This window comes from Stenella coeruleoalba (genome assembly GCF_951394435.1).
Source record: "Stenella coeruleoalba genome assembly, chromosome: 8".
In the NCBI taxonomy this organism is placed as follows: Eukaryota; Metazoa; Chordata; class Mammalia; order Artiodactyla; family Delphinidae; genus Stenella; species Stenella coeruleoalba.
This window is the reverse complement of record NC_137154.1, coordinates 47,607,435-47,633,670: the sequence shown is the minus strand read 5'-3', so window position 1 is coordinate 47,633,670 and position 26,236 is coordinate 47,607,435. Positions and strand designations below refer to the sequence as shown.

Sequence of the window (26,236 nt, the reverse complement as noted above, 5' to 3'; positions counted from 1 at the left end):
TGTTATATCTTCTTCTTGGATTGATCCCTTGATCATTATGTAGTGTCCTTCTTTGTCTCTTGTAACATTCTTTATTTTAAAGTCTATTTTATCTGATATGAGTATTGCTACTCCAGCTTTCTTTTGATTTCCATTTGCATGGAATATCTTTTTCCATCCCCTCACTTGTGGACAGCATATATATGGGTCTTGTTTTTGTATCCATTCAGCAAGCCTGTGTTTTTTGGTTGGAGCATTTAATCCATTCACGTTTAAGGTAATTATCGATGTGTATGTTCCTATGACCATTTTCTTAATTGTTTTGGGTTTGTTTTTGTAGGTCCTTTTCTTCTCTTGTGTTTCCCACTTAGAGAAGTTCCTTTAGCATTTGTTGTAGAGCTGGTTTGGTGGTGCTGAATTCTCTTAGCTTTTGCTTGTCTGTAAAGCTTTTGATTTCTCCATCGAATCTGAATGAGATCCTTGCCGGGTAGAGTAATCTTGGTTGTAGATTCTTCCCTTTCATCACTTTAAGTATATCATGCCACTCCCTTCTGGCTTGTAGAGTTTCTGCTGAGAAATCAGCTGTTAACCTTATGGGAGTTCCCTTGTATGTTATTTGTTGTTTTTCCCTTGCTGCTTTCAATACTTTTTCTTTGTCTTTAATTTTTGCCAATTTGATTACTATGTGTCTTGGCGTGTTTCTCCTTGGGTTTATCCTGTATGGGACTCTCTGTGCCTCCTGGACTTGGGTGGCTATTTCCTTTCCCATGTTAGGGAAGTTTTCGACTATAATCTCTTCAAATTTAGTAAACTTATATAATTCATTTTAGAGTGTGGATTTGGTTTTCCTGCAGCCATCCAGGGGGATCATAAGCGGCTGTAAGAATGTATATAAAACTTGAAAAATCCTGCCATGCAATTCTGATATGAAATTCATGGGTAGGCATATTGTGTGATAATGAAATTTCAGTTTTTGGAGTCTCCATAATGTGGATTTGAATCTTGATTCCATCATTTGCTAGCTCTGTGACCTTGATCAGGTGACTTAGGCCTCAGAGTTTGTGTTCCCATCTAAAAGTCAGGATGATAATAACAATATCTATTTCAAATGGTTGATTCAGTTAAAAGAAACATATAAAGCACAGCAGACACTATGTAGTGCAGAGCAAGTACTCAAGAAATGTTGGCTATAAATGGGCAGTCTGGAAAGACCACATGGGATGTAATATAGATTGATCAGACCTACCCATCCTCATATGCAGGAAACAAAATCAAGGTGTAGATCTGATTGCAGCCACCAGAGTTGGTGAAAGCACAGTGCCAGTGCTGGTCTTTCAGCGACTTGGGCCATTCAGCTTCTGCACGTGGACTCTGTGCTCTCACCTGGACCCACTGAAACCACCTGCAGAGGAGGGCAATGTTGTGGGCAGGGCTCAGGAGTGACATGGCCCATCACTACCACTGATTACCTGTGTGACCTTAGGAAGACTACTTTATTTTTGTGCTTATGCTACCTCAGTTGAAAAGCGGCGATAGTTAATAACAGTACTCTCCTCATAGGTTGTTATGTAGATTATATGAGCTAATCTGTTTAGAGCATTTTTGTTTTGTTTTGTTTTGTTTTGTTTTACATCTTTATTGGAGTATAATTGCTTTACAATGGTGTGTTAGTTTCTGCTTTATAACAAAGTGAATCAGCTATACATATACATATATCCCCATATCTCTTCCCTCTTGCGGCTCCCTCGCTCCCACCCTACCTATCCCACCCCTCTAGGTGGTCACAAAGCACGGAGCTGATCTCCCTGTGCTATGCGGCTGCTTCCCACTAGCTGTCTACCTTACGTTTGATAGTGTATATATGTCCATGCCTCTCTCTCACTTTGTCACAGCTTACCCTTCCCCCTCCCCATATCCTCAAGTCCATTCTCTGTTTAGAGCATTTTTAAGAGTGTTTGGCACATAGCATGAACTCAAAAAACTATAGTAAAAATAATAGGAATATGATAATTATCATGATAACGTTCAAACAGACCTGTAGAATTCCAAAGTCTACTTTTCCTGATAAAAGCTTTGCAGAGTGGATTTATGGAAAGAAAATGAGAAGAAGAAAATTAGGAGCAGATAGGTTAGAGGTGGGAGAGAAAAGTCAAGAAAATTTGCAATGGGGATAACTCAAAGTATAAGCAGTACTAAAAGGGTGAAGTTTTGAATAACGAACGCAAGATAGAAGAAGAAAGCTTCAATATGGAAATATAATATTCAACCCAGAAGTTGTATCAAAAAAACTCTTGCATTAAGTGATCCCTCAATAGACATTTGAAAAAAAAAAAGGACATTTGATGAATTGACTGGTTAATTAAATGTGATTTAGTACTAAACACTTTAGCCAATAACCTGAAGCCTGGCTCTTTGGACAGAGTGAGGGCTGAGAATAACATGAGGTCTTCTTATGATCTTCTGAATAAGGCTAGAGGCAATAAAATGGATGCTTCTCTGTCTCTGTGTTTCTGTGTGTGTGTATACACAGAGATTATTGTCAAAGCTATTTGTTGCTAAGCAAAGATAATGAAAGGGATTGTTGAAACTCTAAGTGCTTAATAGCTTAATATGGTTACCCATAAACATTCACGTCCACCTCTTCTCTTAATAAACAGGCACCTGAGTGCAGGTCAACCTGCTCTTCATCCATTTTCAGCACTGAGGAGGGAGGGAAGCTTGCTGTGGAAGATAAGGAAAGGTGTGGGTTATTTGGAATCTTTTCTTCTGGCACTTCTTTAGCTAGTTGGACATTCCATGACCCCTGTGACACAGTCTAGCCAATTTTGGACTCCATCATCTTCTCTCTTTCCAGCATCCAGAGAGACTCCAGCTGTTTCCCAGACCTGTCCAGGGTGAACGACATCACCCACTTTGAAAGGCAGCTCCAGGGATGCAAAATGTATTTTTTAAAAAGTTATTTGGTGAGGGAAGGTCCTGAGGTCCAAGTTTCTCTCAGTCAGCGCAAATCTGACCTCTGCTCTGTCCTCTGGCCTCGTTCTGGAAAGATGAACAAATGGAGAACCGTGAGTATCTACTAAGAAGCAGAGGAGTGCCAGGTCCTCTGACCCGGATCATCACCTTCTGTTCCATTCAGTATATCCTTTTATGGTGTATCTGTTAAACAGTAAAGCTAATAAATCTCTACTTTCTTTAAAGTCAAAGAAATTGGAATTAGAACTTTGTAATTGGCAACCATAAAACTGGGAAGGAACCCACACAGCCTAGGAAGGAAGAATAAAGAGAAAGCAGAACCACCCGCTTCTTGGTGCAATGATAGCAGACACGTGGACAACGTGGAGTTACACAATCCAAATTTGCTTTCATTTCATCTCTCAGGAAAAGCTTACTACAAACAGGGAAGGACCAAGCTCACAGGAGACAGATGCCCAAGATGAGAGAGCGGTTATTATGGAACACGAACCCAGTTTGTCTCTTGGTCCAAGTGAATTATACTTCAGGCTCTGGAGCAAGTGTGAGGATGAATCCCTGTCTGGGATAATTAAGCAGGAGGTTTGTGAGTATTCACGGGAGTAATTGCTGGGAGAGAGCATGGGCTTACTAAGAATAAGTCATGCCAGTTGAATCTTATTTTCTTTTGCTAAAGGCGACTACCTGGCAAGGAACTGAATCAAACAAAGTGCCAATTAATAGGAAGTTCTGCCATTAGGAATCCCAAACCACTTCCCAAGTACAGAATCTAGGTCTTGGGAGTAGGAGTGACAATATGGTCTAAGAATGGCATGAAAGACTTACGGGACTTCTATTTTTCCAGCTTTATGGAGGAATAAAGATAAAATTGTATATATTTAAAGTGTACATGATGATTTGATATACATATGCATCTTGAAATGATGACCAAGGTTAAGATCAAGTTAACACATCCATCACCTTTTAACTTTTTATTAAACTTTATTTTTTTGTGGTGAGAGTGTTTAAGAGTTACTCTCAGTACAGTCAACATGTGTACATTGGATCTTTATAACAGAATTTGTACCCTTTGACCTACATGTCCCCATTTTACCCATCCCTAACCCCTAGCAACCATCATTCTACTGTTTCTATGAAGATCGTAGAAACATAGAAAATCAAGGATTTTCTTCTTTTAAAAGGTTGAATAATATGCCATTGTGTATGAGTGTGTGTGTCTGTGTGTGTGTGTATATATATATATATATACAATATTTTCTCTATCCATTCATCCATTCATGGACACCTAGTTTGTTTCCATGTCTTGGCTATTTTGAATATGCTGCAATGGACATGGGGGTGAAGATATTTCTTCAAGTTAGTGATTTCATTTCCTTCGGATAAATACCCAGAAGTGGGATAGCTGGATCATACGGCAGTTCTATTTCTAATTTTTTGAGGAACAGCCATAGTTCCATAGTTGCTGCCTCAGTTTACATTCCCACCAACAGTGCGCCAGGATTCCTTTTCCTACGTCCCTGCCAATCACCATTCTGATACTGGAATATCACTTCCACACATTTTGTTGGTTAAAATAAAACTCTCCTAAATAAAATAAAACTGTCCTAAAACTCTGGGCTTGCAATTCTAAGTGTCATCAGGGGCTCACCACGTATAACCCAGGTCAGTTTTTGGAACTTCTGTGGCTTTCATTCTTTCTCATTCCATTAGCTGCAGTCATGTCAGTTCACACCTGAAATGGTTTTCAAATTTGCTCCTCCTCACCATTACTCCACCAGCCCTATAGCATCCACACTCTCTCCCCCACTTCTCTAAGAGTTCCCTCCTTTCAAAGACCAGCTTCTCAGCTGCATGGCACAGAGCAGCTCAGCTCGGTGCTTTGTGACCACCTAGAGCAGTGGGATAGGGAGGGTGGGAGGGAGACTCAAGAGGGAGGGGAGATATGGGGATATATGTATACACAGAGCTGATTCACTTTGTTATACGGCAGAAACTAACACAACATTGTAAAGCAATTATACTCCAATAAAGATGTTTAAAAAAAAAAAAAGACCAGCTTCTGCTCTACCTCCTCCGAAGGCTCTCTCTCTCTCAGTGAATTTATTTTCCCTCCTAGTTTTCCTAGGGCAGAGAGCCTACTTGCCTTTTCACAACTCTCTGAAGTTAGCTTTACCTTTACAATTCTGCATTTTCTCTGCTATTCTAATGTAAGGTCCTTGAGGCCCCAGCGCCGTGTACAGCAGTATTCTAAAGCTTGTCTGTTGGGTGAACACTCTTTGGCATTCTGAACTACCTTTCTGCACAATATGATTTGCTATGAGATATCCCTAGCAACAGCACAGCCTTACGGCTAAAAGTGTCAGTTGTACAGATTCTACTCTGTTTTAGAGCAGGACAATAGTGTTAAGGCAAAAAAAAAAAAAAACAGTCAAGGTTCCCTGCCTCCCCACCTATGAACTTGGACAGGTGCTACTTTCCTGAGTCTCAGGTTTGTCATTAGTAAAATGAGCATAATAGTTATACAGACCTTGCTGGGCTATCGAGGGAATTAAATGAGATTATATAGCTAAAAGATCTGTGGCACAGTACACACACACACACACACACACACACACACACACACACACACACACACACACACACACACACACACACACACACGAGTTCAGTATTTCCTGGTTATCTCTACGCTTATTGCCTGAAAGGCTGAAGAGGTGGGTGTATGAGAGGTGCCCTATGTTCCCTTCCAAACATTCCAGATTCTGTGCTACTCTTCCTTGGTGGATGCTGGAGAATCAACTGGCCATCCTCAGGTTTCCAATCAGTTGCTTAGAAGACCAGCCAGGGTCTACGAAGCTCCAGGTAAGTCCCAGCGTCTTTCTCAGGAGCCATTTATTTGACCTTAGTTCTGATCTGAGAGTCTCCACCTTTTCCAAATCACCAAGGTGGTCGAAAAGGCCCTGCGGTTGAGAAATGTTTCCTTTGTTGGAGAATCTCAGCCCCAGACCCCGCATTTGGGCGTGTAGCATCTTTAGGCCCATGGCTTATGCCCAGACTGCGCTTTTCAAGTTCAAAGCCGGGACTCGGTTCTCCAGATCTGGCGGGTGTGGTTCAGACTGCACGTTTCGCTCAACGAACCCAAGAACATGTTTTGGACTCCCGCGGCGAGGGGCGGTGGGAGAGGGTATGGGTTTGCATCGGGACAGGGCGCGCACCCGCACACACGCTCCAAACCTGGGCGTGGTCGCCCTGAGCACGAGGTCCCGAGCCGAGTCCCGCGCTCCTCTAGGAGCCCGCGAGCGCCCCCCTTCCCCCGCCGGCGCTCAGGCAGGGGCCGCCGGGATCCTACCCCTTGGCGCGCACCCCTGACCCGCCCCGCCCCGCGGCGGCCACGAGGGGCGGGCGGAGCGCTAGGAGAGAGGCGCGTTGGGCTGTGCGGCGCCGCCTCTCCTCCTTGCCGGGGGAGGGACGGAGGGGCAGGGCGGGAGAGAAAGAAAGCCCGACTGACCGGCTGGCCAAGAGCTGCATGCAACCGGTGGGAGGCCGGGCCGGCTGGGGCTTGGGCTCGGGCCGTTTCTCGGCGGGTCCCTGGCGGCGAGCGCGGACGGCCCGGAGGCGGCGGCTCTGAGCTGGCAGGCGGAGGGTTGTCTCCCGCGCCCGCCTGCCGGGCTCGGTCCGAGGATGCGGGGGGGCGATGCCCGGGGCCAGGGACGCGCTCTGTCACCAGGCGCTGCAGCTGCTGGCCGAGCTCTGTGCCCGCGGGGCCCTGGAGCACGACAGCTGCCAGGATTTCATCTACCACCTGCGGGACCGCGCCAGACCCCGGCTCCGAGACCCAGGTGAGTGTCGCCGCCGCTGCCGGGCGCGACCGGAGGGCCCCGGGCTGGGAGTTGGGGCCGCACCGGGCCCTGAGGCAGGAGAACGACACGGACTGGAGGGAGGAGGGCGGGTGACCACCGAGCTAGGGGAGGGCACCAGGAACTAGCGCACGGTGGCCTGATGCTGAACCCGGGCAGGGACCCCGGCGGAGGCTGCTGCATGGAGGCCGGGACCGGGTGGGCTGGCGCGGGGTTGGAGGCACCACGCCCGTCACCTGCGCTTCTGTCACCGGGGCTCCTGGGGGCGGCTCCCGAGCTCCGAGCTCCACTTCCCGGGCTCTGCGCTCCGGGCGAGGAGAGGCCGCGGCGCTCTCGCGAGCCATGGGAAGGGGGACGAGGCCAGAGGAAACTCTGGGAAGTTGGGAGTTGGGGACGGCCCCGGGCTGCGGTTGAATCCCACCGGGCGCTCCCCATCCTCTTCCCGGATTGCCCATTTCCTGTCCTTGGTCTGGGGTGAGAAGGGCGGGGCGGGAGCCGACGTTGGGCCGGGGACTGAGAGCTCCGGGTCCTGGACAGCCGGGCCTGAACCCGTTCCCTCCGGGTCTCTCGGCGTGGAGGCGGCCTGGGCCTGGGCTCCCGGCTCAACCAGATTCCGCCACCGGGCACACGAAGGTCAATGGGCTCACGGGTCATGGCTTGTGCACCTACAGTTATTCCTAGTGAAAGTTTCGAAGCTCCTAACTTTGGAAAGTTCATTTATTTTGGCCTTTGACCAGTTAAGATAGGAAGAGGGAGTTTTAGTGGAGCCCTTTGCCTTCCCCGAGGGTCCTGGGTCTCCCACATCTTCTCATCCACTGCTGGTTACTGAAAGACATATTCCTTCCAAATGTTTACTTGAGATTCTTCTCACCATGAGGAATCATTTTCTCGAATAGTCTCTCAACCTGAGTACTAAAAAAAAAGCATGTTGTGGTTGGATTGTTAAAGTTGGGGTAAGAAAAGGGCCCTTCCCCTGATATTCCTGTGTATAAATATTGGAAATGAGCTGTTGGTGTGCAAAGTATCCAGTATGAATTTACCTCATTTTAAGCCAATCCATTATATAAAAATTCATTTACCCAAGGATAAATTAGAGAATTATTTGATTCATAAAGAGGTATACACTGAGCCTGACTTCAATAGCATTTCCTTGATAGTATATCCAAAATGGGTCTGTGGGGTGAAGAGAAGTCATCTAATAAAAGTTTATATCAGATTTTCCCTACTCAAAGGCGGTTTTTTTTTGTAAAAGAAAGATTATTGCTCCGCATTGCCTGTGGTTACATTAATTAAGTTTATGGGATGATCACTAATGTGTTACTTCAAAGTGGAGAATTAAGTCAAGAAATATTGTTGATTTCCAGTGATTTCCCCGGAGGTTTAATGCCCAGCCTTTGTGCGCCTCCTTGCTGGACTGATGTGCTGCACAGACTGCAGACAGGAATAAGAGCACTTCATTCATGAACTGGGGGCCCAGAATGGTGTCCTCACTGGGGAAAGTTCTGTCCTTAAGCAGCAGGAACAAGAAATCATCTAGCTTGCTTCACCCGAAGGAAGTGTTAGTGTTGAAACGTGCCGCTGCTTTGCCTGTTGACTGTGCCAGGAGTTCCCACTGTTACTGCACATGAGCGGTCCTCTTTGGCTTTACAAGAGAAGATGGATGAGGCCTCTCGCCGAGTTGCATGTTTAACACTCCACATCTTTTTGGCTGATTTTGTGCCTCTGCTCCTCTTAATCTTCGAGCTAGATCCCATGTTCTAAAGTTTTCCTCAGCCCCTGCACTGGGAAGCCCTTGAGGAAGAATCACGGAGAAGACTCCTTACAAAAGACACATCTGATTCCTTGGCTGAGAAATAGCCGCAGATAAAGAGTATGCCGTGCTGCTCTCTGAGTTCCTGAAAGCACTGCTCTGCTTTCTTAAACTAGGGCACAGTGGCTTTGAGGTAGCCCCATGACCCTCGTGATCTTTGATTTGGGTCAGGCAGTAGCCTGTTCACGAGGCAGGCGTGGGGAGGGGGACCGTGAGTGCAAGGTCAGAGGAACTGAGGCTGAAGCCCACATCCAAAGTGTGCCCTCTCTTCCAGGGCAGTGCGACTCAGGCCAGCATCTCTCTTCCAGGGCAGTGCAACTCAGGCCAGCATCTCTCTTCATCTCCCTCCTTCCTCTCCTTGCCCACATTAACTCTTACATCAGATGCATTTGTCTGCATCCCTGTAAAGCTGTTTGGTTGCCCAAGCCAAGAGTGCCTTTAACTTCCGAGCCCTAAAAGCTGAGTGGTTGGAGTAGCTGCACCGCCCAAAGCTGTGAATGACGCTGCTGCTGCAGTGTAGTGGGACCCGGCACAACCATGCCTAGCAGCAGCCCTAGCATGTGGGTCCCTAGAGAGTCGTCTCTGTAAATGCGTGACTTCCTTTTCTGTAAAGGAACCCACATGAATGCCATGTTTCAGCTTTTTCTGCCCATTGTTCATCCCTGGCTACCCAGTGGTAGCTAGGTTTTCTCAAGCTCAACTGAGGAACTTTGGTTTTGAAAGGAGAAACCAGATATAATTCCCTGTGGACAGCAGAGTGATACCACATCTAGGATGTTTGTTCATTTTTTCAGTGGTGGGATAAGCCTGGGTCACAAATCAGTGGGCTATCAGAAAGGTTATTCTTTGCCCAGGTAGTTGCAGTGCTCTGATGTAGGAGTACAGTCCTTAGTCTTCCCTAACTTGGTATTGAGAGAGAATTTGATGAGGCTAAGTCATAAATTGGAACTGGAATACCTCACCCAGTCCTTCATCTGTACCAACTATGGAAAGTAAAATGTGGATCTTTAAGCTGAGGGTGAGCACTTTTCCATAGAGAGCAATTAGAATCCTTCTGTTAGGTGTCATTATGTTGTTTCGTATATTGGCAATGTCCGGCATAAACTCGTGAATCTCAGCGAATAGCCTTCACAGCAGAGGGAAGAGCAAGTGCAAAGGTCAGGAGATAGGAGCGTCCTTGATGTGATGCAAGGAATAGTTGAGTTCCAGGGTGACTGGTGCAGAGTGAATAAGATAGAGAATGACAAGAAATACGGTTAACGGTTGGAGGGGGAAGATCATGTATGGCCTTCTAAACCATTATAAGGACTTTGGTTTTTACTCTGAACGAGAAGGGTTTTAACAGAGAAGCGGCAACTCCCTGGCTGCTGTGTTGAGAAAATGCTGTTGAAGTTCAAGAGTAAAGACAGGGAATCTTGTTAGCAGGTTTACTCTAGTAACCCAGACAAAGGGGATAGTGGACATCAGTTTGAAGATACAGCACTAGGATTTGTTGATGGAATGGAGGTGAGTGGTGAGAGAAGAGGAGTTAAGGGTGACCCCAAGGCTTTTTTTTTTTTTTTTTTTTTTTTTTTACGGTACGTGGGCCTCTCACTGTTGTGGCCTCTCCCGTTGCGGAGCACAGGCTCTGGGTGCGCAGGCTCAGCGGCCACGGCTCACGGGCCCAGCCGCTCCGCGGCATGTGGGATCTTCCTGGACCAGGGCACGAACCCGTGTCCCCTGCATCGGCAGGCGGACTCTCAACCACTGCGCCACCAGGGAAGCCCCCCAAGGCTTTTTGACCTAAGCAACTCCATTTACTGCATAGGGTAAGACTTAAGGAGGAGCAGAGTTGGAGTGGGGAGGAAAATAAGGAAGTTTTTGTTTTATTAAAAATTTTTTTGTTTTATTAAAGATTTTTTTGTGTGTGTACATATTAGATGTGCGATGTCTCTAAGTTCAATGTCTCCCTGAAGTATGGGAGTCTTCTTTAACGTTATCAACTGGTCAGTGCTCATACTTTGTAAGTGGGGACTTCACTCTCTCTCCTCAAGAGGGCCAGTTGATTGTAGGACAGCAGTTATTAAAAGGTCTTTCCTTGCGTGGAATGAAAAGCTCAATTTAACTTCTACTTGTTGATCTCGATTATACTTATTGCAGTCAAAAAAGAATTCGTCTCTTCTCCATTTGGCTATTAGGGGGTAGCGATTGTAACTTTTCTCATCCTTTTGTTTCCGCATCTGGAAAAGAAAAGAAGATTGGATCGAATGATTTCTAAGTTTCAACCATGTTTTATTATTTTCCTTGTAAGTCTTTTCTTCTGAAGGGTGCCAGCTACATCTGTGCCAAGCACTTTATGTAGGTTGTTTCCTTTAATCCTCTTAACATCTTCTAAGACCTCGCTGCTCAAAGTGTTCGACTGTGTGCCAGACCTACCAATGTGAATCTGTGTCTTAACAGGATCCTCAGGTGATTCACAGGCACATTAACGTCTGAGAAGCATTGCCAAAAGAGATTGGTATATCTGAATAAATTGAAGTGCAGAGAGCTAAACTAGCCCAAGGCCGTGGGTTCCATTTAAGAAAAAGAGTTGAGCCTAAGTCAAAGTAGCTTCTAGATAAACACATCACATATACTAAGAATCTAGGAGTTGTTGTCAATGAAAATTTGCTAGATTTTTTTTTTCATTTAGATGTCCTCTCTCTGTTCTGTTTTTGTATCATGGATTTAATCTCTAAGTGTAGGTTGAATTCTATGCAGTTATACAGATTTTGCTCAATATTTTTATTTTTACTTTTTAAAATTGAAGTATCGTTGATTTACAATGTTGTGTTAGTTTTAGGTGTACAGCAAAGTGATGTAGTTTTATACACACACACACCAATATAGTCTTTTTCAGATTATTTTCCATTCTAGGTTATTACAAGATACTGAATATAGTTCCCTGTGGTATACAGTAGGTCCCTGTGTTTGTCTATCTTTATATATAATAGTGTATATCTGTTAATCCCAAACTCCTAATTTATTCCTCCCTCTTTGGTTACCATAAGTTTGTTTTCTATGTCTGTGTCTGTGAGTCTATTTCTGTTTCATAAATAAATTCATTTGTATCTTTTAAAAAAATCCCACATAGAAGTGATATTATATGATACTTGTCTTTCTCTTTCTGACTTACTTCAGTTAGTATAATATTCTCTAGGTCCATCCATGTTGCTGCAAAAGGCATTATTTCATTCTTTTTTATGAATGAGTGGTACTCCACTATATATATATATATATAAAATATATCACATCTTCTTTATCCTTTCATCTGTCGATGGACATTGCTCAGTATCTTGGTCATGAATTCTTTTATTCGGGATACTGGTTTTCCATTGACATTCCAGCTTTGTATTTCTAGGGATTTTTTTCTTCATTTTCTGGTGAACTAGAGGATGTTCACTTGGTCAGGGTGTCAAATAGAGCTTTACGACACATCACTGATGACCCCTCCTTACGACACATCACTGATGATGACCCCTCTTTCTAAGTAGATGTTAACCCTAGTCAGGAGAAGCTTTCTCTAGACTGGTTTTCAACCTTGGTTGCGTATTAGAAACATTTAGGGAGCTCTGAAAAACAAACAAACAAAAATAAAACAAACAAGAAACTACCAATGGCTGAGCTCTATCCTGACCAATTAAATTGGAACCGCTGGGGGTGGGGCCTGCTATCGGTATATTTTTATATAAGTTCCTCTCTTGGTTGTAATGTGCACCAGGTGGAAGACAACTGTTGAGGCCAATAAGTGAAGGATGAACCCACCTAACTCTTCTCAGCTCAGCTCACATTTCTTTTTTGCAAAATTAGGAAAGATGGTATCAAGTCGGGGGCCTTGACTGTTACCTTGTACAGTCATCACCCAAATCAACTAAGTGATTCTTAGCTTTCTTTTGATAATATTACCCCCAATTTTTATTTGAAGGACTCTATAAAAATATCATGAGAATCTATTATATCCACTCAATTTGGGGAAAAAAAAGAACAAATTGAGAAAATCATGTCCAAAGTATTTCATTGAAAGGCCAGAATGTGGAACCGTCACTAGTGTCACCTTATATTGATTTAGAATGAAATAACTTATAAAAAGGTGTACATGTAAGATAATAATTAAATGCAGTTCCTAAGGAAAAATCTCCAAAATAATCATTGAGATTAAACTTTAACCTTAATTCAGATTTTCAAAGATAGTCAAGTGAAAAATCATCCTTAAAACACTGGATTTTTATGAATAGACATTGGTGTGATTATGCACAATGGGATTAATTTTTAAAAATTAATGTTAATTGCAATCAGGAACTAGAGAGTCTTCTAAGGAATGAGTGGCATATTGGATGCACAATATGTGAAGATTTAATTTGCATTACTTCAGTGACATTTTAGGGCTTCTTCATAAATATTTTATTTAAACAAGTGTGTTTTCATCTCCACGGGATTCCTCTACATGGACCAGTGAGTGGTTTAGTCATGAGGTAATTATCAAGAGGGAAAAACAAAAGCAAATTGTGGTAAAGGCATCACAGGCAGCCCTGTGGCCAGCTGCCTCTTTCAGAATAAACAATCAAAAGCGAACTTCTTGATGTGGGCTAAACTCTCAAGGAAAACTTAAGCTGACACTTAAGGGAAATCATCCTAAAATTCCCTCTTATGTATAGAGCACAGGCATTGCTTTCATTGTAAGAGCATACTGGCACTTTTGTGTTTGTGTGTGCTCCTGGGCTTTCTCATGTGGTTGGCTTAAAAAAAAAAATCATAATCCCTTCCTAAGTGACTTACTTGAGGGAACTAACAAGTTCATGTGCTCAGGTGTGTAGAGAAAGGGAGGAGCTTAGTGGGGGACATCAGTGGGAGAGCAGTCTCCCTTTCCAAAAGATAAGTATGGAGTATGTATTATTACTTTCTAAATGAAATCACAATTTGAGCCATAAATGTTCACCACGACTTTTTCTTTTCAAGTTTTGCACTGGGTTGGCTTGAAGTATGGCTTTAAACCAAGGCAAACCCCAGCAACTTGGCTTTGCAGATCTCCTTGAAATATTCATGTGTCCTCGTGCATGTATTTTATCACACCAAAACTTTTATACCAACACTGATAGAACTGCACTCGAAAGAAAAAAAAAAAAAAATCTCACCCAGGAAATCAAGATGACAGAGTGGAATAAGCAAGAGCTTTGGAGTCAGAATCTGATCCTGCCCTTACTAGCTTTATTGACCTTGGGCAAAATATTTAACTCTTCGCTTTATTCATCTGTAGAACGGGACGGGGGGGAGGCTGTTGCAGCACAGTGTGCAGAGTAAGTGCTCCAGTAACTGCTCAGTAAATGGATTTGGTGGTAGTAGTATCACCTGTCCACGCTTCCCCTCCTCTGTGATCCATGGGCACGTGCATGTTTCACCTATTTATGCAGGCATACCTTGGAGATGTTGCAGGTTTGATTCCAGACTGCCACAGTAAAGTGAGACACATGAATTTTTTGCTTTCCCAGTGTATATAAAAGTTATGTTTACACCATACTGTGGTCTCTTCAGTGTACAACAGCATTATGTCTTAAAAAAAAGTATGTAATTTAAAAATACTTTATTGCTAAAAAACACTAACCATCATCTGAGACTTCAGCGAGTCATAATTTATTTGCAGTCGTAACCTCAAAGATTACTGATCACCATAACAAATATAATAATCATGAAAAAGTTTGAAATATTGGGAGAATTACCAAAATATGACAGAGACATGAAGTGAGCAAAACAAATATAATAGTCATGAAAAAGTTTGAAATATTGGGAGAATTACCAAAATATGACAGAGACATGAAGTGAGTGCTGTTGGAAAAATGGCCTGATAGACTTGCTCGATGCAGGGTTGCCACAAACCTTCAATTTGTAAAAAAAAAAAAAAAAAAATGCCGTATCTGTGAAGCACAATAAAGCAAGGTATGCCTGAAATTGTTCATAAACAAAATTTACTATTCTACTTTTTTGTAAACTTAACTTTTCATCACCACTTATTAGCTGTATGACCCTGGAAAGTTATTCAATCCCTGTGTCTTAGTTTTCTCATGAATAAAATGGAGTGCTATTACCCAAATAAAATACAGGATGCCCAGTTCAATTTGAATTTCAGATAAACAACAGATATCTATTGTTTATCTGAAATTCAAACTGAATTGGGCATCTTATATTTTTATTTGTTAAATCTAGCAACCCTACATTAGTACTTATCTCATAACGCATGTGAAATACTTACCGTAGTACTGCGCACGTAGAAAATGCTCAATAAATACTAGCCATTATTACTATTATTATTATAATTTTCCATGATGAACAGTCATTATTGTGCAATTGTTGTGATTATATATTCCAGAAGGTAGAGAAATCTTTTTTTACTTAACGTTTCTTTTGGGGTAGTTCTAGCATCTGATTTTTTATTACTACAAATAACATTTTACATCTATAGTACCCTACTCCCTTTTGGGAAAATTTCTTAATAGTTAATTATCACCAGTGGGTTCCAATTGCTTTCCAGTATATCTATGCCAGTTAGCCCTGCTACATATCAACAGTCAGTCTACTACCATCAGGTGGTATAATGTGAACAAAAGGTTGCTAATGTAACAGGGTTTAAGTAGCTACCTGGTTGTTGTTTCAACTTGCATGTTTTGTTTGTAGTGTTGAATGTTTTTAATATTTTAAAGCAATTTATATTTCCTGTTATGTGAATTTTGTGTGTTTATTCTCTACCACGTACAAATTTATTTTTTGAGAATCTTAATGTATTTCTTACCAGTTTGCATTAGTTGGACCATAAATATTCTGTCAGATTAACTTAGAGAAGGAGCATTGTATAGTCAATGGACTCGGGTTGTCTGACTATAATCAGTCCATTACACTAGACTGCCTTTTATAATGTTAGGAGTGCGTCAAGAAATAGGGATTCATTCTTTCCAAGGCAAAATGCTGCCTTTATGTATGTGAAATATGAAAAAAAAATTGCTGTTATATAACTTGAATCTTTTTCCTTTTTTCCCCCTCTTTCCAACTCCCCTCCCTTCCTAGCACTTTACTACTATAGCCACACTGATCTGATCACTCTTCTAATTATAATTAAGTTGAATTCAAAAAACATCCATCGAGTGCCTCTTAAGTGCCAGGTACTAGGTTAGGCATCACTGATTCAAAGATACATTAGAGGGCTTCCCTGGTGGCGCAGTGGTTGGGAGTCCGCCTGCCAATGCAGGGGACACGGGTTCATGCCCCGGTCCGGGAAAATCCCACATGCCGTGGAGCGGCTGGGCCCATGAGCCATGGCCGCTGGGCCTGCGCGTCCGGAGCCTGTGCTCCGCAACGGGAGAGGCCACAACAGTGAGAGGCCTGCATACCGCAAAAAAACCCCCCCCCCCCCACACACAAAAGATACATTAGACATGGTTACTGCCCCTGTGGAACTGAGATAAAACAATAATTGCAATTAATAAAATAAAGATTGGAAGGGAGATATTACTGAATACAGTTCAGAAAAAGAGGAGAGAAGTAATTAGCTGACTTGAGTGGATCTGTAGAGAATTCCTGAAGAAGGTGATTCTTGGGCAGAGCACTTTGCCTGGAATGTGTGGGTGGGAAGGACATTCTCGGAATTTACAAACGTTCTAGGACAGGAGAGAATGGATCTTTGGCAGTAGTAAGTGGAGGAGGGTGTGTTGGTAATGTTGAGAGATGAGTCTGCTCTTGTGAACCCTGGTCATCAGATCATGGAAGTCCTTGTTTGCCATTGTCAAAGTCCCACGGAGGACTTGGGTTAGAGTACTCTGATGCAGAAATCTTGAAGGAAGTACAGTTTACTGCGATGAGCCCAAAGGATCCATTCTCAGCAAAGTAGACCAGGAGATTCCAGGATGGGGGAAATCCTGTGAGTTCGCTTCTCAAGTCTTCCTGGTTCTCATGGGAGAAAAGCTGAAGTTGATGATAATGTTCTTCCTGACTGAGTGAAGGGCCTGACAGATTGGAATCACCGCATAGGAGATTACCTATTCAGATCCCCAGCCATGTCACCTTGAAACGCAAGTGTCGTTACCTCATAGAGTTGTAAAAACTGCCTTTAGCAAGTGTAGTCGTCTGGTTCAAACATCTGGGTTCCAGATATAATTTCAGACTATGCCAACAGTGACATCTTGCTTCCTTGCCTGTTTATTTGATGATGAAAAAGCAGTGTGTTCAGTTGCATGGCAGTCCCTCAGTTTGAGGATATGCACAGTCTGTTTTCTCTGATGTCATAGGGCCCAGGAGGGCGTAAGCATGGCAAGCCTGCGTAGTGCCTACCAAGCCACACTGTGGAGATGGTGGTTTATGCTACTGGGTTGGCCAAAAGGTTCATTTGGGTTTTTCCGTAACATCGTACCAAAAACCCGAACGAACTTTTTGGCCGACCCAATATACACAGGGGCTGCTAAGAGGTTGGTACAGTTCTTTAAAATAATTGAATTGAATGCCCTTAGGCAGGTCTTACATTTTCCACTTTTCATATCCGCCCCACCTGCCCCGCCCCCCACACGTAAACTTTTCTTATGACATTTAGGGGATATGCCTGGCTGCCGAAGACATTTCAGTTTGCATCAGCTATAGCACTGCAGACCCACTGAAGGGTTTTAAGCTGAAAACTGAGGTGAGCAGGTTTGTCTTCTAATTAGATGACTCTGGAGGCAGAGGTTATGATTAGAAATGCCATTCACTAACTCATCAAACATTATTGAACCTCTCCCATGTACAAGGCTCTGTTCTAGGTATTGTACACACCTAGGTACCCTGATACAGTATTGTATCTACACTAGGGAACCAAACAGAACATAAAAAGCTTGCCCTTATAGAACTTACACGTTGGCGTGAGGAAAATAATACATAAATAAATTAACTAATTACATCGTATGTTAGACAGTGATAAGCACTAAGGAGAAAAATAAAGCATGGAAAGAGAAGAGGTGTGGAAATTAAAATGGCATCACTGAGAAATGGATGTATGAGTAAAAGTCAGAGATGTGGGAGCAAGATGTGCACATATCAGGAGGAGGAGCATTCCAGGCAGTGGGACAGCAGGTGTAAAGGTCCTGAGGCAGGCACATGCTTGGTATATCTAGGTATTAGCCAGGGGCAGTGGCACTGTGGTGGGGTTGGCAAGGAGGAGGGAAGTAGTAGGTGAGGTCAGAGAGGTGATGGCAGGCTGATTGTAAGGCCCTAGAAGCCGTTGTCAGTTTTACTCAGAGAAAGATGGGAAGCCTTAAGAAAGTTTTAAGCAGAGAAGTAATATGTCTAACTTAGGAATAGAGAGGATCCCTCTGACCGGCATATAGAAAACAGACGGTAGAAGGGAAGGGTAGAATCAGGGAGAGTAGTGAGGTGGCTGCTGTGAGAGATGATGGTGGCTTGGACCAGAGTGATGGCAGTGGAGGTGGTGAGACGTCAGATTCTGGGTAGCTGGAAGGTAGAGCTGATGGGACTTGCTGATGGATGGATGTAGGGTGTGAAAGACAGGAATCAAGAATGACTCCAAGATTTTGGCCTGAGCAAGAGAATAGAGGAGAAGTTTGAGGGGAATAATTAGGAGCTAAGTTTTGGATGTATTAAGTTGGAAATGCTTATTAGTGAGTCATGTGGGGAACAGACGAGGAAGCTGGACGTATGAGCCTGGAGTTTGGGAAAGATGGCTGGACTGGAGATACAGATGTGAGAGTTGTAGGCTTAGAGGGAATATTTAAAAGGAATCATCTAGGAAGGTGGTGTTGACTAGAGGAGATAAGAGTACCAGGACTGAGTTCTGGAACTCTCCATCACTAAGAGGATGGAGAGAAAATGAGAAATCGGCAAAAGAAGTCTAATAAAGAGAGCAGAAAATCCAAGCAAGAGTATTGACCTGAAAACCAAGAAGAAGAAGGTGTGTGAAAGAGGGGAAATAAACAGCTGTGTAAAATGCTACCATTGGGTCAAGTAGAATGAGCACTGATGACCGACCACAGCAGTTACATGACGTAGGGGTCATTGGACGTGATGTTGACAAGCCGTTTGGTAGAGAGATGAGAACAGGAGCCTGACTGGAGGGGCCTTAAGAGAAATTGATGGGAGAGGAATCAGGGGCAGTGAGTATAGACTGCTCTTTCAAGTTTTTCTGTAGACAAGAGCAGAGAGAAATGAGTTAGTAGTCACTGGTGAGGGAAGTGAGATCAAGGGTTTTTGTTTTTATTTAAAGTTATAAAAGGACTTCCCTGGCCCTGGTGGCGCCGTGGTTCAGAATCCGCCTGCCAGTGCAGCGGACACAGGTTCGATCCCTGGTCGGAGAAGATCCCATGTGCCTCTGAGCAACTAAGTCCGTGCGCCACAACTACTGAGCCTGCGCTCTAGAGCCCGCGAGCCACAACTACTGAAGCCCAGGTGCTCTAGGGTCCGTGTGCTGCAACTACTGAGCCCATGTGCTCTAGGGCCTGCGTGCCACAACTACTGAGCCCGCGTGCTGCAGCTACCGAAGCCCACGCACCTAGAGCCCATGCTCTGCAACAAGAGAAGCCACCGCAATGAGAAGCCTGTGCACTGCAACAAAGAGTATCCCCCGTTCACCGCAACTAGAGAAAGCCTGCGCACAGCAATGAAGACCCAACGCAGCCCCCCCAAAAAAGAAAACTCACATTAAAATAAATAAAGTTTATAAAAAATAATAAGTTATAAGAAATTAAGAGATAACAGTGCTTAGGTGATGGGAATGATCTGGTAGAGAACAATAATTAATGATGTAGGATAATGAGGGGAGGCTTGCTGGAGGGATATCCTTGAGTGGGCATTTGGATATGCTCCTAGAGTTCAAGGACCAAGTCTAGTCTCCACATATGCATTTAGGAGCCATCAGCATAAAGATGATATTTATAAGCCAAGAAACTAGATGAGCCTACCAAGCAGTGACTTAAGATCAAAGAAGTCAAACAACTAGTTAGAGGTGAGGGAGATGAGAAGGAACGAACAAAGGAGACTGAAAAGGATTAGTTAAGTAGAGGGGGAGGAAAATCAGCAGTGTGATGGCGTGGAAGTGCAGAAAGTATTCCTGGGAGGAAGCCATGAGCCCTTGTGTGAAATGCAGCTGATGGGTCAAGTACGATGAGAACCAAGGACTGCCCATTGCATTTAGCAACGTGGTAGTTCATTGGTGACCTTGAACTGAGTGGTTTTGGAGTGGGGGTGGGTGAATGGAGTAGGTGAAAGTCTGATTACAGTCTCTTCAAGAGACAGAGAAGAGATGTTGAAAAAAGAATATACACTACTTTTTTGTTTTGTTGTGAAGGAAAAGGGAGGAGAAATTGATTCAAAAGATGGTTTCTAAAGAAAGGAGAAAATAACTGCACGTTTGTATGCTGGAGAGAAGTTACAAATGGTGCAGAGGATTGAACTGCCTGAGTGATGTGCTTGAGTCGGTGGGTTTTTCAACAGTTCAGTTGTTGTCAAGGAACCAGCGCAGAGTATATGGGCCCAGGTGAGTAGATATGGTTTGGGGATCTTACAGAATTGTCCTCTGATTACTCTTCCATTATCAGTGAAAAGGGAAGCAGCAAGGTTACCAGCTGAGAGTGAGGATGGGGTAGAAGATGCTGAAGGTTTGAAAACAGGAAAGATAGAAAGTGATAGTCCAGGAGGTAGGAGATTGAATGGATTAGGGAAGTGGAGTGAGCCTGCCAGACAACATTAAGGGCCTACTTGAAGTTGGTGCTTGTGAATTTAAAGTGATATCCACCAGCATAGGTGTGAGGTTTTTTCTCCCATCACATGCAGCTGTGTTTGTGCAGGCATGAAGAGACAGGAGTTTGTGTTTGAGCAGGGTCGTGCTTATGTATGACAGTGAAAGAGTGGCGAAAGAGTTGAGGGTGTATAGACAACCTACTGAACGGGAGAAAATATTTGCAAATGATATGACCAATAAGGAGTTAATATCCAAAATATATAAACAGCTCATACAACTCAACATCAAAAAAACAACCTGGTTAAAAAATGTGCAGAAGACCTGAATAGACATTTTTCCAAAGAGGACATGCACATGGCCAACAGGCACATGAAAAGTTGCTCAACATCACTAATCATCAGAGAATTGCAAATCAAAACCACAGTGAGGTATCACCTCACACCTGTCAGAATGGATATCATCAAAAAGGACACACATGACAAATGCTGGCGAGGATGTGGAGAAAAGAGAACCCTCGTACACTGCTGGTGGGAATGTAAATTGGTGCAGCTGCTGTGGAAAACAGTATGGAGGTTTCTCAAAAAACTAAATAAAGAACTACCATATGACCCAGCAGTTCCACTCCTGGGTATATATCTGAAAAAAACAAAAACACTAATGCGAAAAAAGATGCACCATAATGTTTACAGCAGTGTTATTTACAGTAGCCAAGATATGGAAGCAACCGAGGTGTCCATCGACAGATGAATGAATAAAGAATATGGGGTGTGTGTGTGTGTGTGTGTGTGTGTGTGTGTGTGTGTGTGTACACACACACACACACACACAATAGGATACTACTCAGCCATAAAAAAGAATGAAATTTTGTCATTTGCCACAATATGGATGGACCTAGAGTGTGTTATGCTTAGTGAAATTAGTCAAATAGATAAAGACAAATAGTTATCGCTTATATGTGGAATCTAAAAAAAACAACCAACTAGTGAAGATGACAAAAAAGAAGCAGACTCACAGATATAGAGAACAGACTAGTGGTTACCAGGGGGAGAGGGTGGGTGGAGGGGCAATAGAGTGGTAAGGGATTTAGAGATACAAACTATTAAGTGTAAAATAAGCCATAAGGGTATATTGTACAACACAGGGAACATAGTCAATATTTTATAACTATAAATGGAGTATAACCTTTAAAACTTGTGAATCACTATATTGTACATCTGTAATTTATGTAATATTGTACATCAACGGTACTTCAATTAAAAAAACACATAAAGAGTTGATGGTGTATAAAGTGGAGCGATGAGAATGATTGAGTCTGAAATTTCATCTGAGTAAGGAGAGTAAAGTGGACTCATGGGGTGTTAAGGATAGTGAAGAGGTGGTAGGGTTAGTGGACTGTAGGTGCTCTGGGGTAGGATGATAGCTGGGAAAGCAGTGAGGAGGAGGGGGCCAAACAGAGATAATGAAGGGGCTGCAGTTGCTGGATGACTGTGTCGAGAGTGTGATCCTGGGAGTGAGGCCCTAAGGTAGAGTGTGGGACAAGTGACTGAAGGAGACAAGGAAAAGAACAGATAGACCAGAGCTGGGGAAGTATTGAACTAACCAAAAATTAAGACAGAAGTAGTGTTGACAGCAGGCCAGGAATGGAGGGAAGTGACCTGCATGAGGAATGTTTGCGATGAAGATGGGTAGTGATGGTGTAGTGGTGCAGTCGGGCACCTGCAGAGTCAAAGCTGGGGGATTTTAAAGAAAATACCAGAAGTAGTAGACCCTTAGTATTTATCTAGGCAGAAGTGTTGAAGGGATGTTTTGCAGCAATGGAATTGGAGAACTGATGATAAATATAGAAAATATTAAGAGGTAAAATAGTTGGTACGCTGATGTGAAGTAGAGAAATCCTAATTTCCAAATTTCTGGTATAGGTGCCTGGGAGGATGGTCATGTGATTTATTACGTTTACTGTAGGATGTCCAGCATGTTTACTTTTAAATTCATTAAGTTCAAGAATATATGTGAGATCTGATGCACATGTCCAGGGCAGTTGACTGGTAGGTCATTGGGAAGAAGTTACTGGAAATCAAAGAAGGTGAGAAAAAGTTGAATTCTAAGGCCCCCTAAAAACTTGAAGGGTTTTGGAAAGTGACTCTCAATTCCAGCTATGCATCAGAATCAATCGGGGAACTTTTGAAGACACAACTGCCCTGTCCCCAAACTGACTAAATCAGAATCTTCTGTGGTGCCATCTAAAATATCTCTACACATTAGTCTGGTGTGCAGCCAAGGTTGCAAATGACGTTCATTTATAGCCTTCATGGATTGAAATTACTTTTTACAGCCCCATTGTCAAAATGGTGCTCCGACCATCTGTATAAAACCATTATAAAATATTAGGGAAGGAAATCTAAGCATGAAAATGCATTTACTATTATCATTGATTCTTTTTTTTTCTTACCGCAGTGGGACTTATCTCCAGTTACTAGTAAGTACAGCTGCTGTTGGTGCAACTAATAATAAATTCTGTAGGAAATGTAACTGTAGGATGTAACTGTAGCATCCTGGTGCTAACTAAAAGCATGGTCTTCTTTATTGCTAGGCATGTAATATGATTATTGCTTATTTTTAATTTAGGATAAGCATACTGTAAATAAAGTCTGTAAAAACTCTAACGAGGTGCTCAGCTTAGAGAATGTGTTTGCTTGATTCTTGTTGGCTGTCAGTCCTTCTTGCCAGTCTGTTCACTTCCCATCAGAAAAACCTGGGAAACAAAGAAATAGGCATGAATGAGGGGACACGTTAGAACCACTTGTAACACTTTACTCAGAAAGTCTCAGGTTAAACATATTTTCAGTTCTGATGTTTTCGAATAATATGGATGTCAAATGATGGCCTAGCTGAGCTAGCTCTAAAGACTTCGCAAATTGTTTCAGAGGGAATGAGAAAACTGTTGTTTGCTCTTCTCTAATCTGTTCCACTGTGACTGATACTTTAGATTTAATGTCACCATAATATCCCAAATTTATAGGTCATCCTTCTTCTGGGACTTTGGAAGTGCTCTGTGTGGATTACTTTAACTTTGATGGAGCTAAAGTTCAGCATGTTACGGAATCTATTTCGGAGAGAGTCTGCAAAGAGAACTAGAAAATCCCCCAAAGTGTTTCTTTTTTACTTCCGAACGAAGCATCCATTGATCCTAGTCCGCGCTGCTCTAGAGGCCATTTATGTGTGGATTACTGAGGGCTTCTCTGGGGGGAAACTAATCCCCATAGGTTCAGTTTGAGAGGATCCACTCTGCACCCGATAAAGATTAAAACTGCAGCTCTTTTCCATTACATTGTTTTTTTGATCGTTTAATTTTATATTGTCTTATGCTTCGGTGACTCAATCATAGCTGTCTTCCCAGTGCCTCAGTACGTGGGAACTGGGAAGTTAGATTGAACAGATTCACCAAACAAAAGCCCTGTAGCACATGCTTTTACAGTAAAACGTGATGTTTTAGGGCTGTGGACAGTCATCAGTTTTGATCCAGGGAAGCATATGGAGAGGAGTGGGTTTTACATAGTGCCCTTAATAGTGCAGCTTAGAACATGGGGAAATGTCGGAGGAGGATCAGAATTGGCTGTTATACTACTAGATTCTTTTCTTTAAAATTTTTTTATTTTTTTATTAATGTATACTGTAGTTGATTAACAATGGTGTCTTAGTTTCTGGTGTACAGCAAAGGGATTCAGTTATATATATTCTTTTTCATATTCTTTTCCATTATGGTTTATTACGGGGTATTGAATATAGTTCCCTGTGCTATACAGTAGGACCTTGTTGTTTATTATATTATATATAGGAGTTTGTATCCGCTAATCCCAAACTCCTAATTTATCCCTCCCCCATCCCCTCTCCTTTGTTTTCTGTGTCTGTGAGGCTGTTTCTGTTTTGTAAATAAGTTCATTTGTATCATATTTTAGATTCCACACATAAGTTAAATTATATGATATTTGTCTTTCTCTTTCTGACTTACTTCACTTAGTGTGATAATCTCTAGGTCCGTCCACGTTGCTGCAAATGGCATTATTCCATTCTTTTTTATGGCTGAGTCCCTAGTATTCCATTGTATATATGTAGCACATCTTCTTTATCAATTCGTCTGTCGGTGGACATTTAGGTTGCTTCCATGTCTTGGCTATTGTAAATAGCCAATTCTATGTTAAATAATAGTAAAATAAATACAACTTTGTATTAAAAGAATGATATACTGCAACCCAGCAGGGTTTATTTCAAGAATACAAGAATGGTAAAGCTATTATTGCACTAGTAGATTTGTTGTTTCTGTTGTTTATAAATTTTTTTAAGTTTTGGCCATGTTTACACAAAATAAGTAACACAAGCTTCACAACTTTTCCTCAATTTATCTCCAGTCATTCCCTCATTTAAAAAAACAAAAAAACTTGATTGAGGTATATTTTACATGCCCTATAATTCACCCACTTTAAGTGGTGATTATTGAGTAAATTTATGAAGCTGTGTAAGCATCACTATAAACCAGTTTAAGAACAGTCCCGTCACCCCAGTAAGGTCCCTCAGGTCCATTCACTGTTAATCCCCGTTCCAGGAGGCTACTAATCTACTTTGTCTCTATAAAGTTTCCTTTCCTGGACATTTCATATAAATGGAATCATATAATAAACAATCTCTTTTGTAACTGGATCCTTTCACTTAGCACACTGTTTTTGAGGTCCAGCCATATTGTAGCGTGTGTTATTAGTTCTTTCCTTTTTATTACTGATTAGTATTCCATTATATGGATATACCACGTTTTATTTATCTGTTCATCAGTTTATGGACATTTAGACTGTTTTCAGTTTGGAGCTACTGTGAATAATGCTGCTAAGAACATTTGGGTGCAAGTTTTTACACAGGTGTATGTTTTCGTTTCTCTTGGTTGTATACCTACAAGTGGAATTGCTGGGTCATATGGTAACTAACATTTTGAAGAACCACCAAACTGTTTTCCAAGATGGCTTCACTATTTTACATTCCTATCAGTAGTGTATGAGGGTTCCCATTTCTTCCTCACCAACATTCGTCATTATCTGTCATTTTTATTATAGCCTTTCTAGGGGGTGGGAAATTGTGTCTCATTCACAGTACGTTTTTGGAGAAACAAACAAACATAATCCTTCAAGTGATGCCAAAAAAGCATTGGATAGAATTCAACATTATTCTTGATAATACCTTAGGAAACTAAAAAAAGCCACTATCTTAATATGTTAAGAATGATGATGACAGTGACAGGAACAGTTACATTATAACTAGTATTATTATTAATAAATAATGATAATACATAATAGAATTTAATGCCAGATGTTGTTCTAAGCTTTTTGTATAATAACTCACTTAACACAGCAACCTTGAGGTAGGTTCTAGTGTCATCTCCATTTTACAGAGGAGGACTCCAAAGCATAGACAGATTAAGTGACTGAATGACTGCACACAGCTGGTAAGTCACGGTGCTGGAATTTGAGCCAGGCATTCTGGTTGCAAAGTCCACCCTGTTAATCCTTATGCTGTAATCTGGAGCGTCTAATCTCAGCTGGGCCCTCAGTGCTGGTTCTTCGCTAGCATTTGACCTCTTCTTTGTCCTTCTTCCATTCATCTAAAGCTCTACTTCTACTCTCAGCTTTCTACAGTTAACTGTACTTCTCAGAGGAAATAAAGACCATACAAAAAAATTAACAAAATGGAACTAAACGAAGTAGCATGGCTGTGTAGTATCTAATAAAGGTGGCATTTCAAATGAGCAGGGGAGAAAATGGATTATTCAGTAAATGGTGTTGGAATAATTGGTTAACTCTTAGGGAAAAACACTATATTCCTGCTCCACTTCCAAACATTTTCCTGAGGTTTAAT

General features: G+C 42.3%; 1 protein-coding gene across 5 annotated transcripts in view; it reads left to right on the top strand.

Moving 5' to 3' along the window:
- Positions 1-2,918: 2,918 nt before the first annotated feature.
- The window catches only part of SYT9 (synaptotagmin 9), a gene marked incomplete at its 5' end in the record, with an annotated part of 266,692 nt that continues 243,374 nt past the window's right edge, over positions 2,919-26,236 (top strand). For 4 of the 5 annotated variants that reach the window (XM_079930574.1, XM_079930573.1, XM_079930572.1 and 1 more), the window contains 3 exons: positions 2,919-3,044; positions 3,358-3,531; positions 5,709-5,811. In XM_079930574.1, coding sequence (XP_079786700.1) covers positions 2,919-3,044; positions 3,358-3,531; positions 5,709-5,811 — 403 coding nt within the window. Of the gene's footprint in view, positions 3,045-3,357; positions 3,532-5,708; positions 5,812-6,274; positions 6,789-26,236 lie in introns of those variants that run through there. The other variant, XM_079930575.1, reaches the window with a different exon arrangement.